At 48.3% G+C, this 17663-nt stretch overlaps 1 protein-coding gene across 1 annotated transcript in view; it reads left to right on the plus strand.

Moving 5' to 3' along the window:
- Positions 1–2834: 2834 nt before the first annotated feature.
- KCMF1 (potassium channel modulatory factor 1) overlaps positions 2835–17663 on the plus strand; it is a 59049-nt gene continuing 44220 nt past the window's right edge. The window contains exon 1 of the mRNA XM_044304887.1: positions 2835–2983. Within this exon, the coding sequence (XP_044160822.1) occupies positions 2968–2983 (16 nt within the window). The 5' untranslated portion in view covers positions 2835–2967. The remainder of the gene's footprint in view (positions 2984–17663) is intronic.

The following is a 17663-nucleotide window of genomic DNA, read 5'->3' on the forward strand; positions in this document are numbered from 1 at the left end:
CGACAAGGGGCCGGGTACGCCTGGTGCTATCAGGGACCTCGGCCTCCTCGTCCGAACTTTGGGTCAGAGAGCCACTGCTTTCTACAGGTTCGTATTCTGACCCGCTAGATTCATCAGATGAGGGTTCCCATTCCTCATCCGACTGGGTCAGAAGCCTGTAGGCCTCTTCAGAAGAATACCCCCTGTTTGACATGTGGGCAACTAAATTTAGGGGTATTCCCTGAGACTACCCAAGAAAAAAAGCAAGCCTGTCTTACAAATGGGAGGCTAGCGAAGTACCGGAGGCCGCTGCGGTTGATAAAAAATATCAAAACAGATTTTTTTATCGCCGCAGCGTGTGTAAAGTGAATGTGCAGTGATCAAAAAAATATATTTTTTGTCACTGCGGTGGGGCGGGTGTGGGCGAACGCACGTGTGGGCGACCGATCAGGCCTGATCGGGCAAACACTGCGTTTTAGGTGGAGGGCGAACTAAAGTGACACTAATACAATTATAGATCTGACCGTGATCAGTTTTGATCACTTCCAGATACTATAAAAGTACAAATGCTGATTAGCGATACGCTAATCAGCGAATAAGGGACTGCGGTGCGGTGGGCTGGGCGCTAACTACCTAACCAAGGGGCCTAAACTATACCTAAAACCTAACGGTCAATACCAGTGAAAAAAAAAAGTGACAGTTTGCACTGATCACTTTTTTCCTTTCACTAGTGATTGACAGGGGCGATCAAAGGGTTAATTGGGGTGCAGGGGGTGATCTGGGGCTAGTATGTGGTGTACTCACTGTGTAGCCTGCTCCTCTGCTGGAACCAACCGACGAAAAGTACTAGCAGAGGAGCAGGGCAGCCATATAACAGATCATATTTACTAATATGATCTGCTATGTGGCTTCTGATTGGATTTTTTAAAAATCAGCAACCTGCCAGCCGCGATCATTGGCTGGCAGGTTGCTGGCGAAATGCTCCTTTAACTTTTGCCTGTGACCGAAATCTTGCATCTCGCGAGATGACGCACGGATGCGTCCAGGAGGAGTAAATCAACCACCTCCCGGACGCATCCGTGCGTTAGGCGGTCGGGAGGTGGTTAAGGCGAAATATGGCCGTGTCCTTAAAGGGGTTCTGCACTTTCATTTAACTGATGATCTATCCTCTGGATAGATCATCAGCTTCTGATCGGCGGGGGTCCGACACCCGGGACCCCCGCCGATCAGCTGTTTGAGAAGGCAGCGGCGCTCGAGCAGCGCCACAGCCTTCTCACTGTTTACCGCCGGGCCGCCCGCCCTCTGACGTCACGACTTGTATCAACTAGAGTGGGCGCGGCTAAGCTCTGTTCACTTGAATGGAGCTTAGCCGCGCCCACTCTAGTTGATACAAGTCGTGACGTCAGTGGGCGGGCGGCCCGGCGGTAAACAGTGAGAAGGCCGCGGCGCTGCTGGAGCGCCGCTGCCTTCTCAAACAGCTGATCGGCGGGGGTCCCGGGTGTCGGACCCCCGCCGATCAGAAGCTGATGATCTATCCAGAGGATAGATCATCAGTTAAATGAAAGTGAAGAACCCCTTTAAGGGGTTAAAAAGTGGGTTTTGGAAATTTTCTGAAACATTTCAAGGTTTACTTCTAAACTTCTAAGCCTTCTAACGTCCCCAAAAAATAAAATGGCATTCCCAAAATGATCCAAACATGTAGTAGACATATGGGAAATGTAAAGTAATAACTATTTTAGGAGGTATTACTATCTGTTTTAAAAGCAGAGAAATTGAAATTTAGAAAATTGCACATTTTTCCCAATTTTGGGTAAATTTGGTATTTTCTTATAAACAAAATTTTGACTCAAATTTACCACTGTCAATCTCAGAAAGGCTTGTATAAGTAAAAGTGTTCCAAAGTTATTACCATATAAAGTGACACTGGTCAGATTTGCTAAATTAGGCCTGGTCCTTAAAGGGGTTGTCTGGGTTCAGAGCTGAACCCGGACATACCCTTATTTTCACCCAGGCAGCCCCCTGATGTTAGCATCGGACCATCTCAAGCTCCGATGCGCTCCGTTGTTTATCATAACACACTGCCAGGCTGAAGCTTCCGCCCAGCAGTGTGTTCGGAGACATCACCGGCTCTGATGGGTGGGCTTTAGCGCTGCCCTAGCCGTTTTACTGGCCAGGGCAGAGCTAAATCCCGCCCATCAGTGCCAATGACGTCACCGGGCTTCCTGGCAGCCCCGATACCTCACCAGATCTCCAAAAAATGCCTTTACCCTGCTGGATTTAGCGCACAGCAAAGGAGATCATCGGAGCATGAACTGCTCCAATGCTCTTGTCAGGGGGGCTGCCTGGGTGAAAATGGAGGAATGTCCGGAATCAGCTCTGAAAACGGACAACCCCTTTAAGGTGAAAAATGGCAGGGCCCTGAAGGAGTTACTAAACTCCTGGGTTGCTTTGGCTTTATGTTTTGGGTCATTGTCCATCGCCGACCAATCAGTTTGGCTGGATTTGAGCACACAGTAGACCCCAGAATTCATCCGGCTGCTTCTGTCCTGTGTCCCATCATCAGGAAACACTAGGGGCCCAGTGCCACTGGCACCCACTCATGCCCACGCCATCACACTGCCTCTATCTCCAGCTGGCAGCTCAGGGGCGTGTCCTTCCTCAGACAGGGCGTCCTATACAGATACATTTCATTGGACAACTCAGTAGATATAACATGTAATTAGAAAAGTATTCAGAGCCAGGTGCTGGTTTGAAAACCGCCGACTATTATTTGTGGACAGCCCTTTAAGTGTTACTTCTGGTCAGTGTAAACTGTAGCATACAGGTTTATGAGGTAAGCAGCGCCCCGTGCAGGGAGCCGGTGCAGTGTGTCAGGCGCTGGCGACAGAGGAAGAGGAGGAGGGTGAGGAGGAAGCACACACACTCTCTGCTCTCACTAGGAGGAGGAGTCGGAGCAGCAGCTGCAGCGGCGGCGGCCTGAGCGATAGGATGTCCCGACATGAAGGTGAGAGCCCAGAGGAGGGCACCGGCGAGGACCCGGTCTCCACGCCGTCACCTGGCTGTAGGCACCCGCCGGCGCTCGCCCACCTGGGGCCTTGCTACATGGCCACACACAGGGTAGACCCTGCTCTGCTGCTCAGGCCTGGGCCTCCTCCCCTCAGTTCAGCCGGCTCCTGTCTCCACGTCCGGGTGGCCTTGTAGTCGCGACATGTCGCCACGTTCCGTCCCCTTCAGTCCATAGCTGTCACCTTGTCACGGGCCCACCTCGCCCGGAGTCTGCTCGTGAGTTGCCCGGGCCTTCTCCACTGGCAGGCCCAGGCTTGAGGCCCGGCACCGGGGAGCGGTGGCCCCTGTGTCGCTGTACACACGTGTGCTGCCTGGCTCCCCCGCATACATGCTGGTGCAGACATACGTGTGCCGGCAGGTGGCTGCCCGGTGGGGTGACTGGCGGCTGCGGGCAAGAGGGAGAGGCCCGGGAGGAGGGATTGCACTGTCATCCGAGGGAGGAGGGGAGCCATGTACACACCGGCACGGGATCCGCACATCCATGGCTGGTGTGTACATGTGCCGAGAGCAGGCTGGGACTCCTCCATGTTACCTGTCACCTATTAGCACTGTCATAGGTTATACAATGCATGCAGGAGCAGCGACCAATCACATTGCAGCTCTCATTCGTCTGAGGGCAGTTTGAAAAGTGAAAACAGTGACCTGACTTGTGGATACTGGCTCTCAGGCTGGTCTTACATGTAACATGTTAGTACATGGATGTGTTGTTTAAAAATGTTACTGAAGACGTACCGGTATGTGTTACCGGACACACACTGCCCCGGTAAGCGTGAGCGAGGTGTAGATCAGGGTGGACAGAATGCTGTAAGCTGCAGAGGCCATTGTGGATTGTTTAGTGTCACATAAGCCACTGTCATGGACATTGCTAGGAAACGCCTACAACCACCACCTAACTTGTCTCCACTGTAGTCAGATGCTTTGAGGCTGTTCAGTGTAGTAAGGTGACATGCTCATACCTGGTTGGTAGCCTGGTGTGTATGGTGACATGCTCATACCCGGTTGGTAGCCTGGTGTGTATGGTGACATGCTCATACCCGGTTGGTAGCCTGGTGTGTATGGTGACATGCTCATGCCCGGTTGGTAGCCTGGTGTGTAAGGTGACATGCTCATACCTGGTTGGTAGCCTGGTGTGTAAGGTGACATGCTCATACCCGGTTGGTAGCCTGGTGTGTATGGTGACATGCTCATACCCGGTTGGTAGCCTGGTGTGTATGGTGACATGCTCATGCCCGGTTGGTAGCCTGGTGTGTATGGTGACATGCTCATGCCCGGTTGGTAGCCTGGTGTGTATGGTGACATGCTCATGCCCGGTTGGTAGCCTGGTGTGTATGGTGACATGCTCATGCCCGGTTGGTAGCCTGGTGTGTATGGTGACATGCTCATGCCCGGTTGGTAGCCTGGTGTGTATGGTGACATGCTCATACCCGGTTGGTAGCCTGGTGTGTATGGTGACATGCTCATACCCGGTTGGTAGCCTGGTGTGTATAGTGACATGCTCATACCCGGTTGGTAGCCTGGTGTGTATGGTGACATGCTCATACCCGGTTGGTATTAGTTGTTTTATTTGTGGAGAGTATAGTCTACAACCTTGTAAATGCACGTATTTTTGTTTTTAGTCATACTTATCCTTAATGTTTTTTCCTAATGAATCTGTAGTATGTGTTTTCTGATATGATCTGTTTGGCAGGTACTTCCTGCGTGGTGACTGAGCGCCATTGCCAAGCGCAGTTCCTTGGTGACAGAAGCCAACAGTATCTGGTAAAATGCCACTGACCACTTCATCCCCTTCGTTCTTGTGATCGGTGGAGATGCTGCCAGACCCCCACGGATGCCACCAGTGTTGGTATATACCAGCTGTGCACCATCTCTGTTTGCAGAGAATCTGACGCCAGTTTTAGGTTGTCCTATCTGATGAAAACATTGTCAGTTTTTTCTTGAACTGGCCCAATCGTTGAGGTAAAATTTGGGCTGAGCAGCTCCAGTGTAAGCCAAGCGGTAGAGTTCACTCAGTATTAGTGCTTAGCGATATCAAAAATATTCCCATAACGATATTAAGAAATTTATCTCGTTAACGATATTAAGAAATTTATCTCGATAACGATATATATTGCAATAAATGCCGATTTAGAAAAAAAACACTCAAAACATCTACTCGTGTTTCCTTGTTGCCCCCATACATTATAATGTCTCCTTGATGCCCCCATGCAGTAATACTTCTTAGTTGCCCACCAAGAACGGGGTCACCACCCCCCCACTCAAATCTAATGGAGCGTCCGTGCCCCCTGCTGCTCCATTAATTCTCTATGGGAGTGCTGGAGATAGCAGCTATCAGCCATCCTTACCGCTCCCATAGAAAAAGGGACATCCTAGCGGAAAACCCTGATAAGTGGGTTGTTCAGAGTGTGCCCATCATAGGTGCAAATTGTCAGGAAGGGCACCTTGGCATCATAAAGATGCCTTTCAGTCAAATAAAACATTGGGGGTCACTTACTAAAGACTGGCGCTTCCCACATGGGTCTTAGTCCCTACACACTACAGCCATAGTACCGCAGCCCCCAGGGTGCAGCGACTGTTCTCAGCCCCGGCCTCTCTGTGCAGCAGCCCCCAGGGTGCAGCGACTGTTCTCAGCCCCGGCCTCTCTGTGCAGCAGCCCCCAGGGTGCAGCGACTGTTCTCAGCCCCGGCCTCTCTGTGCAGCAGCCCCCAGGGTGCAGCGACTGTTCTCAGCCCCGGCCTCTCTGTGCAGCAGCCCCCAGGGTGCAGCGACTGTTCTCAGCCCCGGCCTCTCTGTGCAGCAGCCCCCAGGGTGCAGCGACTGTTCTCAGCCCCGGCCTCTCTGTGCAGCAGCCCCCGGGGTGGAGCGACTGTTCTCAGCCCCGGCCTCTCTGTGCAGCAGCCCCCGGGGTGCAGCGACTGTTCTCAGCCCCGGCCTCTCTGTGCAGCAGCCCCCAGGGTGCAGCGACTGTTCTCAGCCCGGCCTCTCTGTGCAGCAGCCCCCAGGGTGCAGCGACTGTTCTCAGCCCCGGCCTCTCTGTGCAGCAGCCCCCAGGGTGCAGCGACTGTTCTCAGCCCCGGCCTCTCTGTGCAGCAGCCCCCAGGGTGCAGCGACTGTTCTCAGCCCCGGCCTCTCTGTGCAGCAGCCCCCGGGGTGGAGCGACTGTTCTCAGCCCCGGCCTCTCTGTGCAGCAGCCCCCGGGGTGCAGCGACTGTTCTCAGCCCCGGCCTCTCTGTGCAGCAGCCCCCAGGGTGCAGCGACTGTTCTCAGCCCGGCCTCTCTGTGCAGCAGCCCCCAGGGTGCAGCGACTGTTCTCAGCCCCGGCCTCTCTGTGCAGCAGCCCCCAGGGTGCAGCGACTGTTCTCAGCCCCGGCCTCTCTGTGCAGCAGCCCCCAGGGTGCAGCGACTGTTCTCAACCCCGGCCTCTCTGTGCAGCAGCCCCCAGGGTGCAGCGACTGTTATCCAGCGCCAGTCTCCTTGCTCTGGGGGTTTATAGCCACTAAATGCCATTTCTGTGTGACCTAAAGGACTTACACCACCGTGATTAGGGTTGTCACAATACAAAAATTTTGATTCAATTTCGGTCCCATAAAAAAGTAATGCAATACTTGATACCGCGCAAAAGAAAAATTAAATGCCCACCAAAAAGTGTGCATTCCGCAGTTTATGGAACATGCGGCCCATAATAGAACAGTCCTATCCCATTTTTTAGGGGAGAAGAAGATTTAAAAAAATGGAGAATCGTGTGTATTTTACTTATTTTGTTTCGGCATTCACCACATAAGATATATTTTTCAATACTTTTATAATTTGGACTTTTTGGGACATGGCGATACCTAATTATTATTTTTTTTCATTGTTTATATGTTTATGTAAATTGTGAAAGGGGATGATTTAAAATTTTAATGTTTGGTGTTTTTTGTTTGTTTGTTTTAAAACTTTTTATTTAATAACTATTAGCCCCCTTATGGGGCTAGAACCTGGGTCCTTTTCATCCCTTGTCCTATGCACCCTAATAGAGATCTATTAGGGTGCATAGGATCTCGCACTGTCCCTGCTGCACTGTACTTTGTGCACATGGCAGCCTTGGATGGCTTCAGTAGCGTCCTGGCTGCCATGGTAACCGATCGGAGCCCTGAGATTTCACTGCTGGGGCTCCAATCGGAAGCTAACACTGCACCACCAATTAAGAGGGGAGGGGACCCTGTGGCCACTGCCACCAATGATTATAATACTGGGGGGCTTGGGTGCACTGTGCCACCAATTATTATAATTTATATTACAGGGGCATGGGGGGGCGCACTGCGCCACCAATGAATTTAATTAACCCCATAGTACAAATATAGACTGCGGGTGCCAGCCATATCACACAGCCGGCACTTGGCCTCAATGACAGGGATCCCACCGAACCGTGCCAATTAACCCCTCAGGTGCTGCTTCCTGTCATTGAGACCAGGTGCCAGGTATGTGATACGGCCGGCACCCACAGTCTGTATTTGTATTGAGGGTAATTTTCATTGGTGGCGCAGTGGCCACAGCCCCCCCTTCCTCCTCACTGTTACCTTCTCATTGGTGGCACAGTGGCAGCAGGATCACAGTGGGGAGGGACCCTCTCCTTCTCCACTTTGCCGGCTGTAATGTGTGCCGGACGTTTTAGAGGCATTCAGCACTGTGACATGCGACTGCCCCTATGACATCACTAAAAAACAGCGGTAATTAAGAAATGGCGATATCGCAGTTTCTTAATACCGCGGTATATCGTTAATACTTTTTTATTGCCCAACCCTACTCAGTACAGAGCTCGTGCTAGGGAGTCCTCATATTCATGAGCTCCTGACACTTCCCATCCCCTGATGCTGATTGACATTTTACTTCCTATAGCAGTCAGTGGTAGGGACTATGTTTCTGATTCCTTATACTTATAATTAGCCCCTATAGAATGCCTGCGCCTGATAACGGACCCCTATAGAATGCCCTATAACATATCAAAAATTTGGCAGTACAGTGTGTGTACTGTGTATTTTTCTAGTGATTGTGTGAGGGCTGCTTTTTTTTTTTATTGAAACTATTTTTGTGTGTGTGTGACTTTTTGAGCATTTATTGGTAAATTCTTTTGGAAGCCAGGTGAGAAAAAAAAATATTGCAATTCTGGCATTGTTTTTCTTACTCCTATCGCCGTGCATAATGAGTAATTAGATATTTTAGTAGTTTGGATATTTCCAGATGTTATATATATATATTAGTATTTTATTTTTTTGTTACATGCAAAATGGAAAAAAGAAAGTGGCGAGGGTGTATTATTTTTTTATTATTTTTTTATATATATTTTCAAGATGATTTTTACTAGTCCCCTCAGGGGACTCGAACGTCCAATCGTTTGATTGCTTGTACTATTCACAGCAGTACTTCTGTATTGCACTGAGCGGCTGTTTTACCACAAATCTATTAATGTGATTGGTGGCGTATCTTCCAGGCCTAGGTGCGTTCAGAAGTCCACTGCTGTTACAGCAACTGATTAGCACCCCATGATTACATAGCTAGGCTGCCGACCGGAGGACAGAGAGACCACACTACCGCCATCCAACCACTTGCTGTGGTCACTATAAGGGGTCTCTCTCAGAACATACGCCTAATGAATTTAGTGAGAAGACATTTCTAGGAATGACTTAGCATGTGTGACCATTGGCAATGGACATAAAGTAATGATAGACATCCTAAGGCCCCTTTCACACGAGTGAGTATTCCGCGCGGGTGCAATGCGTGATGCGAATGGAATCTGGACCCGTTAATTTCAATGGGGCTGTGTACATGTGCGTGGGTTTTCACGCATCGTTTGTATGTTGCGTGAAAATCGCAGCATGTTCTATATGCTGCAATTTTCACGCAACGCTGGCCCCATAGAAGGGAATGGAGGTACGTAAAAATTGCATCCGCAAGCAAGTGCGGATGCAATGCGTTTTTCATGGATGGTTGCTAAGAGATGTTTGTATACCTTCAGTTTTCTATCGTGCCTGTGAAAAACACATTAAATTGCATTGCACCTGCGTGATAAAAACTGAACGCGAACTGAAACAGACATTTTTCACTGAACGCATTCACAACGCATCCGGACCTAATTCGCACACGCTCGTCTGCAAGGAGCCTAAGAGTAAGTGGTTGCCAAGAACTTGCATCATAATCATGGCAGCCCAGCCTGGAAAAGAGTCACGGCTGCCTGAGAAGAGTCAAGTCACACATGAGCTCCTGCTCTCCCTGCTGCTGATTGGCCGTCGTCTTAGTGTCCTGCCTAGAAGAGAACTGCCAGTGACCAGTAGGTGGGTGGGGAGAGCAGGAGCTCATGTGTGTCCTGACTCTTCTCCAGCCTCTTGCTTTTACCTCGTGAGTGACACACTGCTGACATCAGAGGGTCTGATGCTATTTTATGCTTGCTGCCCTCGGTGAGGGTATATTCACTCGACTGTGTGTAATCCTTTCCATTTTGCAGTCTGCTAATAACGGAACCATGTGTCCGCATTTTGCGAACGAATGACTTTAGTTTGTGTTCCGGATGTCTTCTGTTTTTTATGGTCAGCAAAAAACAGAAGGAAAAAAAAAGAATTATTGATTCAAAGTTGTCAAGGAAATACGGAAACGGATCTGCAAAAAATGGATGACATACGGAAACCATTCCGTATGTCATCCGCAATATGCGGATCCGTTGACTTGAATGGGGCTGCGGACAATAGTAGTACAAGATTCATATTTTTGCGGACTGAAATGCCGAAACACAGATGCGGACAACATACTGAATGTTGTCCGTACGTTTTATTCACCCATAGGAATAAATGGATCTGCATGTATTTCGCAAAATGCGGATCGGAAGCGGATAAAATTATATGGTCGTGTGAATGTACCCTAAAGGTGATGACCGGTTCCCTTTAAGGGGAATAGAACCATGGGTGGCCCCAGAAAACACGTAACAGTAGTTAGACACTATTGGGGGAATCTATTATTCTCCTCACGCCAGTTTTTGGGTGTAAAAAAAAGTCAGACTTTGTGTGTGTGTGTGTGTGTGTGCCTAGATTTAGGCCCAGGTGGTGTTTCTACGCTGCCCTTGCCACTTTCCTGAGAAGGGGGTGGTGGTGGACCCGGTACATTTATCTTCTTTTATGCTGAATTTCTGGTGTAAAAGACGACTGAAGTCTTCACCAGATCATGTCGGATCATGTGCCTACTTTATAAAGGAGGCGTGGCCTTGTCATAAATTAGGCGCATCCTCCAGGCAGCCTGGAGTTGATGATTTCCCCCCTATATTCAAGTGATTCCAATTGAAAAATGATGGTGTGTATGATGCAGAGTACATTAAAGCGGTATTATCATCTTAATGATCACTGTTAAATCTGTTAATGATTTAACAGTGATCATTTTTCTAAATATATTTTATTATCAAATCCCCACCCCTTAGAAAAAAAATAAACCTATACTTACCTGACTGTTGTCTTCCGTCTCCCCTGGTTACGGCCACCACTCTTCTCATGAATCGCGGTGGCCGCGAGTGCGCAGACGACTTTTCTTTTCATCTCCCGGCCGGCCGCGCGCTGTACTGAACGCGCACGCCGAGTCCGCGCATGCGCCCTGGTGACTTCTTCCTGGCAAGTTTACTATACTGGCCAGGAAGAAGTCACTAGGGCGCATGCGCAGACTCGACGTGCGCGTTCAGTATAGCGCGCGGCCGGCCGGGAGAAGACATCAATGAAGATGGAGCCTGCCCCATGCCGAAACCAGGAAGTGGACGGCGCGCTGGGACCAGGTAAGTATGAAACGCCGTGTTGAGAAAACCCCTTTAATACTCATGGGACAGCCCATTTAAAGCGAACATGTCAGGTGATTTTATGCTGCGCTGTCTGCATGTAATAAGAGGGGGTAAAGCTGAGTTCTGTAATTCTGGAAGTGGGAAGTCCATGGCAGATTTGCTGGAATTTTTCAGCAGCCCAATACCCACCTTTTGAGGACATTCTTGTGGAAGATGCTGTGCAGCTCCTTTGCAAAATGAAAGGTGGAATCTGATTGGTTGCTCTGGACAACTAAGGGTACTTTCACACTAGCGGCCCTCTGACAGGCTGTCGGATCCGTCCTGCCGCTAGACTAGACGTGTGCCCCTGGACTGCTGCTCCGTCCCCATTGACTATAGTGGGGGCGGGGGCGGAGTTCCAATGGCAGCGCACGCCGAGAGGCAGCCGGACTAAAAGTACTGCATGTGTGAAACTAGCCTAAGGCCTCTTTCACACGGGCGAGATTTCTGCGCAGGTGCAATGCGTGAGGTGAACGCATTGGACCCATTCACTTCAATGGGGCTGTGCAGATGTGCGGTCATTTTCACGCATCACTCTGTGTGTGTTGCGGGAAAATCGCAGCATGCTCTATATTGTTTTTTTTCCACGCAACGCAGGCCCCATAGAAGTGAATGGGGCTGTGTGAAAATCGCAAGTAAGTGCGGATGCGGTGTGATTTTCACGCACGGTTGCTAGGAGACTATCGGGATGGGGACCTGATCATCATTATTATTTTCCCTTATAACATGGTTATAAGGGAAAATAATAGCATTCTTAATACAGAATGCTTAGTACAATAGCGCTAGAGGGGTAAAAAAAAATAATATATAACTCACCTTAATCCACTTGATCACGCAGCCCGGCTTCTCTTCTGTCGTCTTCTTTGCTGTGCACAGGAAAAGGACCCGTGGTGACGTCACTACGCTCATCACATAGTCCATCACATGATCCACCACCATGGTAAAAGATCATGTGATAGACCATGTGATGAGCGCAGTGACATCATCAAAGGTCCTATTCCTCAAAGAAGACGACAGAAGAGAAGCTGGGCTGCGCGAACAAGTGCGTTAAGGGGAGTTAAATTATTATTTTTATTTATTTTTTTAACGCAAGTTACTCTATGTGCATTCCGTCTACGTATGTCCACATATCCGTTCCACAAAAAAATAGAACATGTACTATTATTGTCCGCATTTCGGACAATTATAGTACTGTTATATTAGGGGCCAGCTGTTCTGTTCTGCAAAATACGGAATACACACGGACATCATCCGTATTTTTTGCAGATCTGTGTTTTGCAGACAGCAAAAAACATACGGTTGTGTGCGTGAGCCTAAGCCAAGAGTGGAGCCTACTCAGAGAAGGGTGACCCACACCTAGTTTAGGCTGAAATACCTGATGGAAATGGCTAGGCGTTACTGATTTGTACCTGACCAGATGCAGGTCTCTCCTAACATGTTGTCATGCAATATGTTAGGGCAGGCATGGCTAACCTGCGGCTCTGCAGCTGTTGTAAAACTACAACTCCCACCGTGCCCTGCTGTAGTCTGATAAATGTAGGTAGTCGGAATTGGAGTTTTGCAACAGCTGTAGAGCGGCAGGTTGGCCATCCCTGTTTTAGGAGCATAAAAGCGCTTCAAGTGCTAGTCCATGATGTACGCAGGGGGCTGGAAAGAAGCACTTGGTTTACCTCATGGTTCCTCACCACCTATCGGCAGCTCTGAAAACGGTCACATGACTGCTCATCACTTGCTAGTTTCAGAGGAACATGTGATCTAGAGCCAGGAAGTGATTTTTATTTTCCCGCACCCGTGATTGACACTTTTAGGAAGGCTGATAAGTGGATGTAGCGCTGCTTTTTCATTCCATTCATTTTCTCCTGCAGAGCTGAAGGTCACTATAGAAATCTGCTTCTGGCAACTTATGATTTGTTTGCTGATGATTTCATGTATGTCCATGTTTCTTATAATATTTTACCCTTTTATGAGGGGGAGGAAGTGGTAGCGTGCCCCGAAACAGAAACTCTTGAAATCACGTTGTCTGACGATTTTGGTTGACTTTGTGAATTCAGTCAGAAGATGAGGTGTGTACCGCCTCGCCCTTGGAATGAATGTTATTTTCAGCACTAGCATTTTTCTGAAAAACACAAAAACCCCTTCACATTTGTGGCTAGAAAGTCTCTTGTACAGACCATGTTTGTTCATATTAGGCTACTTTCACACTCGCGTTTGGTGCGGATCCGTCTTGTGTCTGCACATACGGATCCGCACCGATAATGCAAACGCTTGTATCCGTTAATAACGGATCCGTTTGCATTATTCATTCAAAAAAAAAGTCCGACTTAACTTACACTGAAAGTCAATGGGCGACGGATCCGTTTTCAATTGCACCATATTGTGTCAGTGAAAAACGGATCCGTCCTCATTGACTTGCATTGTAAGTCAGGACAAATCTGTTTGACTCCGCATCGTCAGGCGGTCACCAAAAGCTGCAAGCTGCGTTTTAGTGACCGCCTAAAAAATGCAACGGAGACCAAACGGAGCCAAATCAAATCAATGCATTCTGAACGGATCCTTATCCATTCAGAATGCATTGGGGCTGAACTGATCCGTTTTGGGCCGCTTGTGAGAGCCCTGAAACCGATCTCACAAGCGGACCCAGAAACGCCAGTGGGAAAGTAGCCTTATTTATGGAGGAAAATGTAAAATTATCTATTGAAGAAAAAACACTGCTAGTCCATGGACATGGCAGGTTTAAATACCATTTGACTGGTATTGTGTAGCTCTCCTTTGTCTCTTGCCACTAAAACAGCTCTGACATGGCGAGGCATGGAATCTGAAGGTGTCCCGTCATATCTGGCACCAAGACTTTAGCAGCCGATCCCTGAGGATTATACCCAGAGATTCATGGCATGTCGCTAGAATATGCCACTAATGTCACATAGGTGGAACCCTTTCATATCTCCAGAATGGCCCCCCCCCAAAGTGAAGGAGAGCCCCCTCACACATTCACTCTGTGCTCTCAACTTCTTTGGGAGTTCTGTTTTTTTTTCTTTTTTTTTGTAAGCCACATAGCTGTGAATGGAGAGTGCACTAAACATGCACGGCCACCTCTCTGTTCACAGATATGGGACATTCTGGAGATAGGACTCTGTATCAGAGGTGGGACCCGCTCTGGTGTGACATTGGTGGCATATTTTAGCAGATTGGACTTGATTTTCCAGCAAATCCCACTTATGCTCGATTTGATTGATATCTAGGAAATTTGGAGGCACCTTGAATTCTGTCATGTTCTTCAAACCATTCCTGAACAATTCTTGGGCACAATATCCTGCTAAGAGAGGCCACTGCCGTTAAGGAATACTCTTGCCATGAAGGTGTGTACTGGGTCTGCAACAATGTGGGTGGTACATGTCACAGTAACATGAACATAATGTCAGGACCTAAGGTTTCCCAGCAGAACATTGATTGCCCAGAGCAACAGATTGCCTCTGCCAGTTTGCCTTCTTCCCATCGTCTATCCTGTTGCTTTTTCCATGGTAATTTAAACCTGATTCATCAGACCAGGCCACCTTCCAGTGCTTCACAGGCCACTTCTTATGTGACCATTGTAAGCACTTTCAGCAGTTGATGGGGGTCAGAATGGAGACACCGACCAGTCTGCAACTACGCATCTCCATACCCTGCAAGCTGCAGTGCACTGGGTGTTCTGACAACTTTCTATTATAGCCTAACTTTTTCAGCAATTAGTAATCCTAGACCTTGTTGCCTGTTCATCAGTTGGCCTTTCTTGGACCACTTTTGGTAGGTACTAACCACTGTGTACTACCCCCACAAGACCTGCCATTTTGGAGATGTTCTGACCAAGCCATTTAGCCATCTCAATTTAGTCCTTTGTCAGAGTCCCTCAGATCCTTAGGCTTGTGCTTATTTCATGCTTTTAACTCAACTTCAAGAACTGCCTGTTCAGTGGGTGGCTTAGGGGACCATTCACACGACTGTTTTTGCATTGTACCGGCGGCTTTGTGGACATGTCTTTTCTTGGCTTGGCTGTGCCCGTAAACCACAGTCTCCCGTTGAAAGCAGTAAGAGGCGGTTTCTACATGACCACCTGGTGGCTTTTTGGTGCAAATTCCACTCCAAATTTGGCTTGCAAAAATGCTGTGTAAACAGCCACTTATATTTCCCACCCCTTGACAGGCGCCGGTGTCACTAGATGACCAGTGTTATTCACTTCATCATTTGATGTTTTGGCCGATAGGTGTATATCTATGTACTGTGGTTGTGGAACAGCTTGAACTTGTGTGGGGGTTTCAGCCATGGGTTGCTCCAGTAGGTTGGAATGTATTGAAGCTTTTTTGTGCTGCTCTTTTGTGTATTATGGCTAAATTTGGGTCTACTTGAAAAACTTCCATATTCCTTGGTATGCTGAGAGAAGCATGAATCACAACTTCTAGTCCAACCCTGTCTCGTATGTTTCTAAACGTTTCCTGCTTTCTCCTTCCTCCTCAGTAACGTGTTTCTTGACTTAGTCACTTCATAATGCTCCTTACTGCCTGTGTGTGTTCTTCAGACTGCTCTGTGGCCGTTCATAGTATGGAGGCAGCCTAAATATATATATGCACATTTGCCAGTTGCTGTGTATAAACTAATATCTTCTTCAAGGTCCAGCAAAATTCTCCTTCTGAGGAAACTATCAATAAATGGGTTGTCCGTGTTATAACAATGACAGAAAGGTCCCTAAAATGTAACCGCTAAGTCTTTCAGTAAATTTAGCATGCCAATGTCACATTGGTTCTAGGATGATGTGTCCTCCATAGTGAGGACAGGTCCCCACTTTGGTACATTGTTGTGGAGTGACATGTTATGTGCAATTGTGAGGGCAGAGGAAAGTGCAAAATCAGTAAAGCTACATTCACGCTAGGTGTGCGCATCTGTGGGTGGTGCAGGGGATATCACAATCGGCGTTGAAAATGCCGATCTTGATAAAATAACATGCTAAAGTTTGGGCACACTGTGAAATCATTACTGTGAACTGTTAATCAAGTTGATCTCCAAATTACGTAAAGTTAAAGATGACACATTGCCTTTTGAATTAAGCGAAAAACTTTTTTTTTTGTTTTACATTTTAAAAATGACAAAAGGGAAAGGGCCCAAAGTAAATTGGCTGCAGCGTTTGCTCAAGTGCTGAAGTCCCTTCAAACAGCTGATTGGTAGGAGTGCTAAGATCTCCACCGATCTGATATTGATTGCCTATCCTGAGGATGACTAAGCCGGAAAATGCCTTTAAGCATTCTAAGGCTCCATTCACACGTCCGTAATAATTGCGGAACAGGTGCTGACCCATTCATTCTCTATGGGGCAGGAATGGATGTGGACAGCACACTATGTGCTCTCCCCGCATCCGCATTTCTGGAGCGTGCTTCCGGTCCGTGGCTCCGGAAAAAAATAGAACATGTCCTATTCTTGTCCACAATTGCAGACAAGAATAGGCATTTCTATGGGGGTGTCGGCTGGGTGTATTGCGGATCCACAATGCACTGCGGACGTGTGAATGGACCCATAGGCTGCTTTTGAACATGCGGTAAAGTTAGGCTACTTTCACACTTGCTGTAGCCTTTTCCGGCAGGCTGTTCACCGGCAGGGCATGAATGGGGCCGGAGCGGACCTCCGGCGGCACAGTGGACTTGCGGTAGCACGGATCCAGCAAGCTGCTCTGGCGGGGAAAGTGAAAGTAGCCTTAGCCAGGCTCTGCTGGAACAGGCTCCTGACTGAGTTCACTGTATCTGACATAGCCAGCTAGAGCCATGCACTGCCAGACCCCATTGACTATAATGGGATTCGGCTGGTTTCTGGAGGGAGTGCTAGTTTTTTTTTGTCCGCCGGATACCCAGTACTCATTCTAGAAAACGGATGGATCTCATTATAGACCATGGGCCCTGGCAGTGTCCAGCTAGTCCGGATGTGGTAAACTTCAGCAGTCTGTTACTGCAGGTGTGAAACTAGCTTGGGCTACTTTCACACCTGCGTTAGGTGCGGATCCTTCTGATATCTGCACAGACGGCTCCGCACCTATAATGCAAACGCTTGTATCCGTTCAGAACGGATCCGTTTGCATTATTCATTTTTTTTTTTTTTTAAAGTCTAAATCAAAACGGATCCGTCCTGACTTACATTGAAAGCCAATAGGGGACGGATCCATTTTCAACTGCACCATATTGTGTCAGTAAAAATGGATCCGTCCCCATTGACTTACATTGTAAGTCAGGACGGATCCTGTTTGGCTCCGCATCGCCAGGCGGACACCAAGCAGCGTTTTGGTGTCCGCCTCCAGAGCGGAACGGAGCCAAACTGATGCATTCTGAATGGATCCTTATTTATTCAGAATGCATTGAGGCTGAACTGGTCCGTTTAGAACGGTTTGTGAGAGCCCTGAAACGGAATTCAAAACGCCAGTGTGAAAGTAGCCTTAAAAGGGTTGTCTGGGTTCAGAGCTGAATCGGACACATCCCCTTCTTTACCCAGGCAGTCTCTCTGAGTGGGGCATGAAATGGAGCTGTGTAGGGCCGAGCAAGGGCTTTTTTGTTTAGAAACTTAGGCTACTTTCACATTAGCATTAACATTTTTGACGGGTCTCAACACCAGAAAAAATGCTTCCGTTTTGTCCCCATTCATTGTAAATGAGGACAAAATGTAACTGAAGGTAACGGAATGCTCCAAAATGCATTCCGTTCCGCTCTTATACCAGAGAGTAAACCGCAGCATGCTGCGGTTTGCCTTCCGTCCTCTGATGCGGAGCACGATGGATCTGTCA

This window comes from Bufo gargarizans, chromosome 1 (genome assembly GCF_014858855.1).
Source record: "Bufo gargarizans isolate SCDJY-AF-19 chromosome 1, ASM1485885v1, whole genome shotgun sequence".
NCBI lineage: Eukaryota > Metazoa > Chordata > Amphibia > Anura > Bufonidae > Bufo > Bufo gargarizans.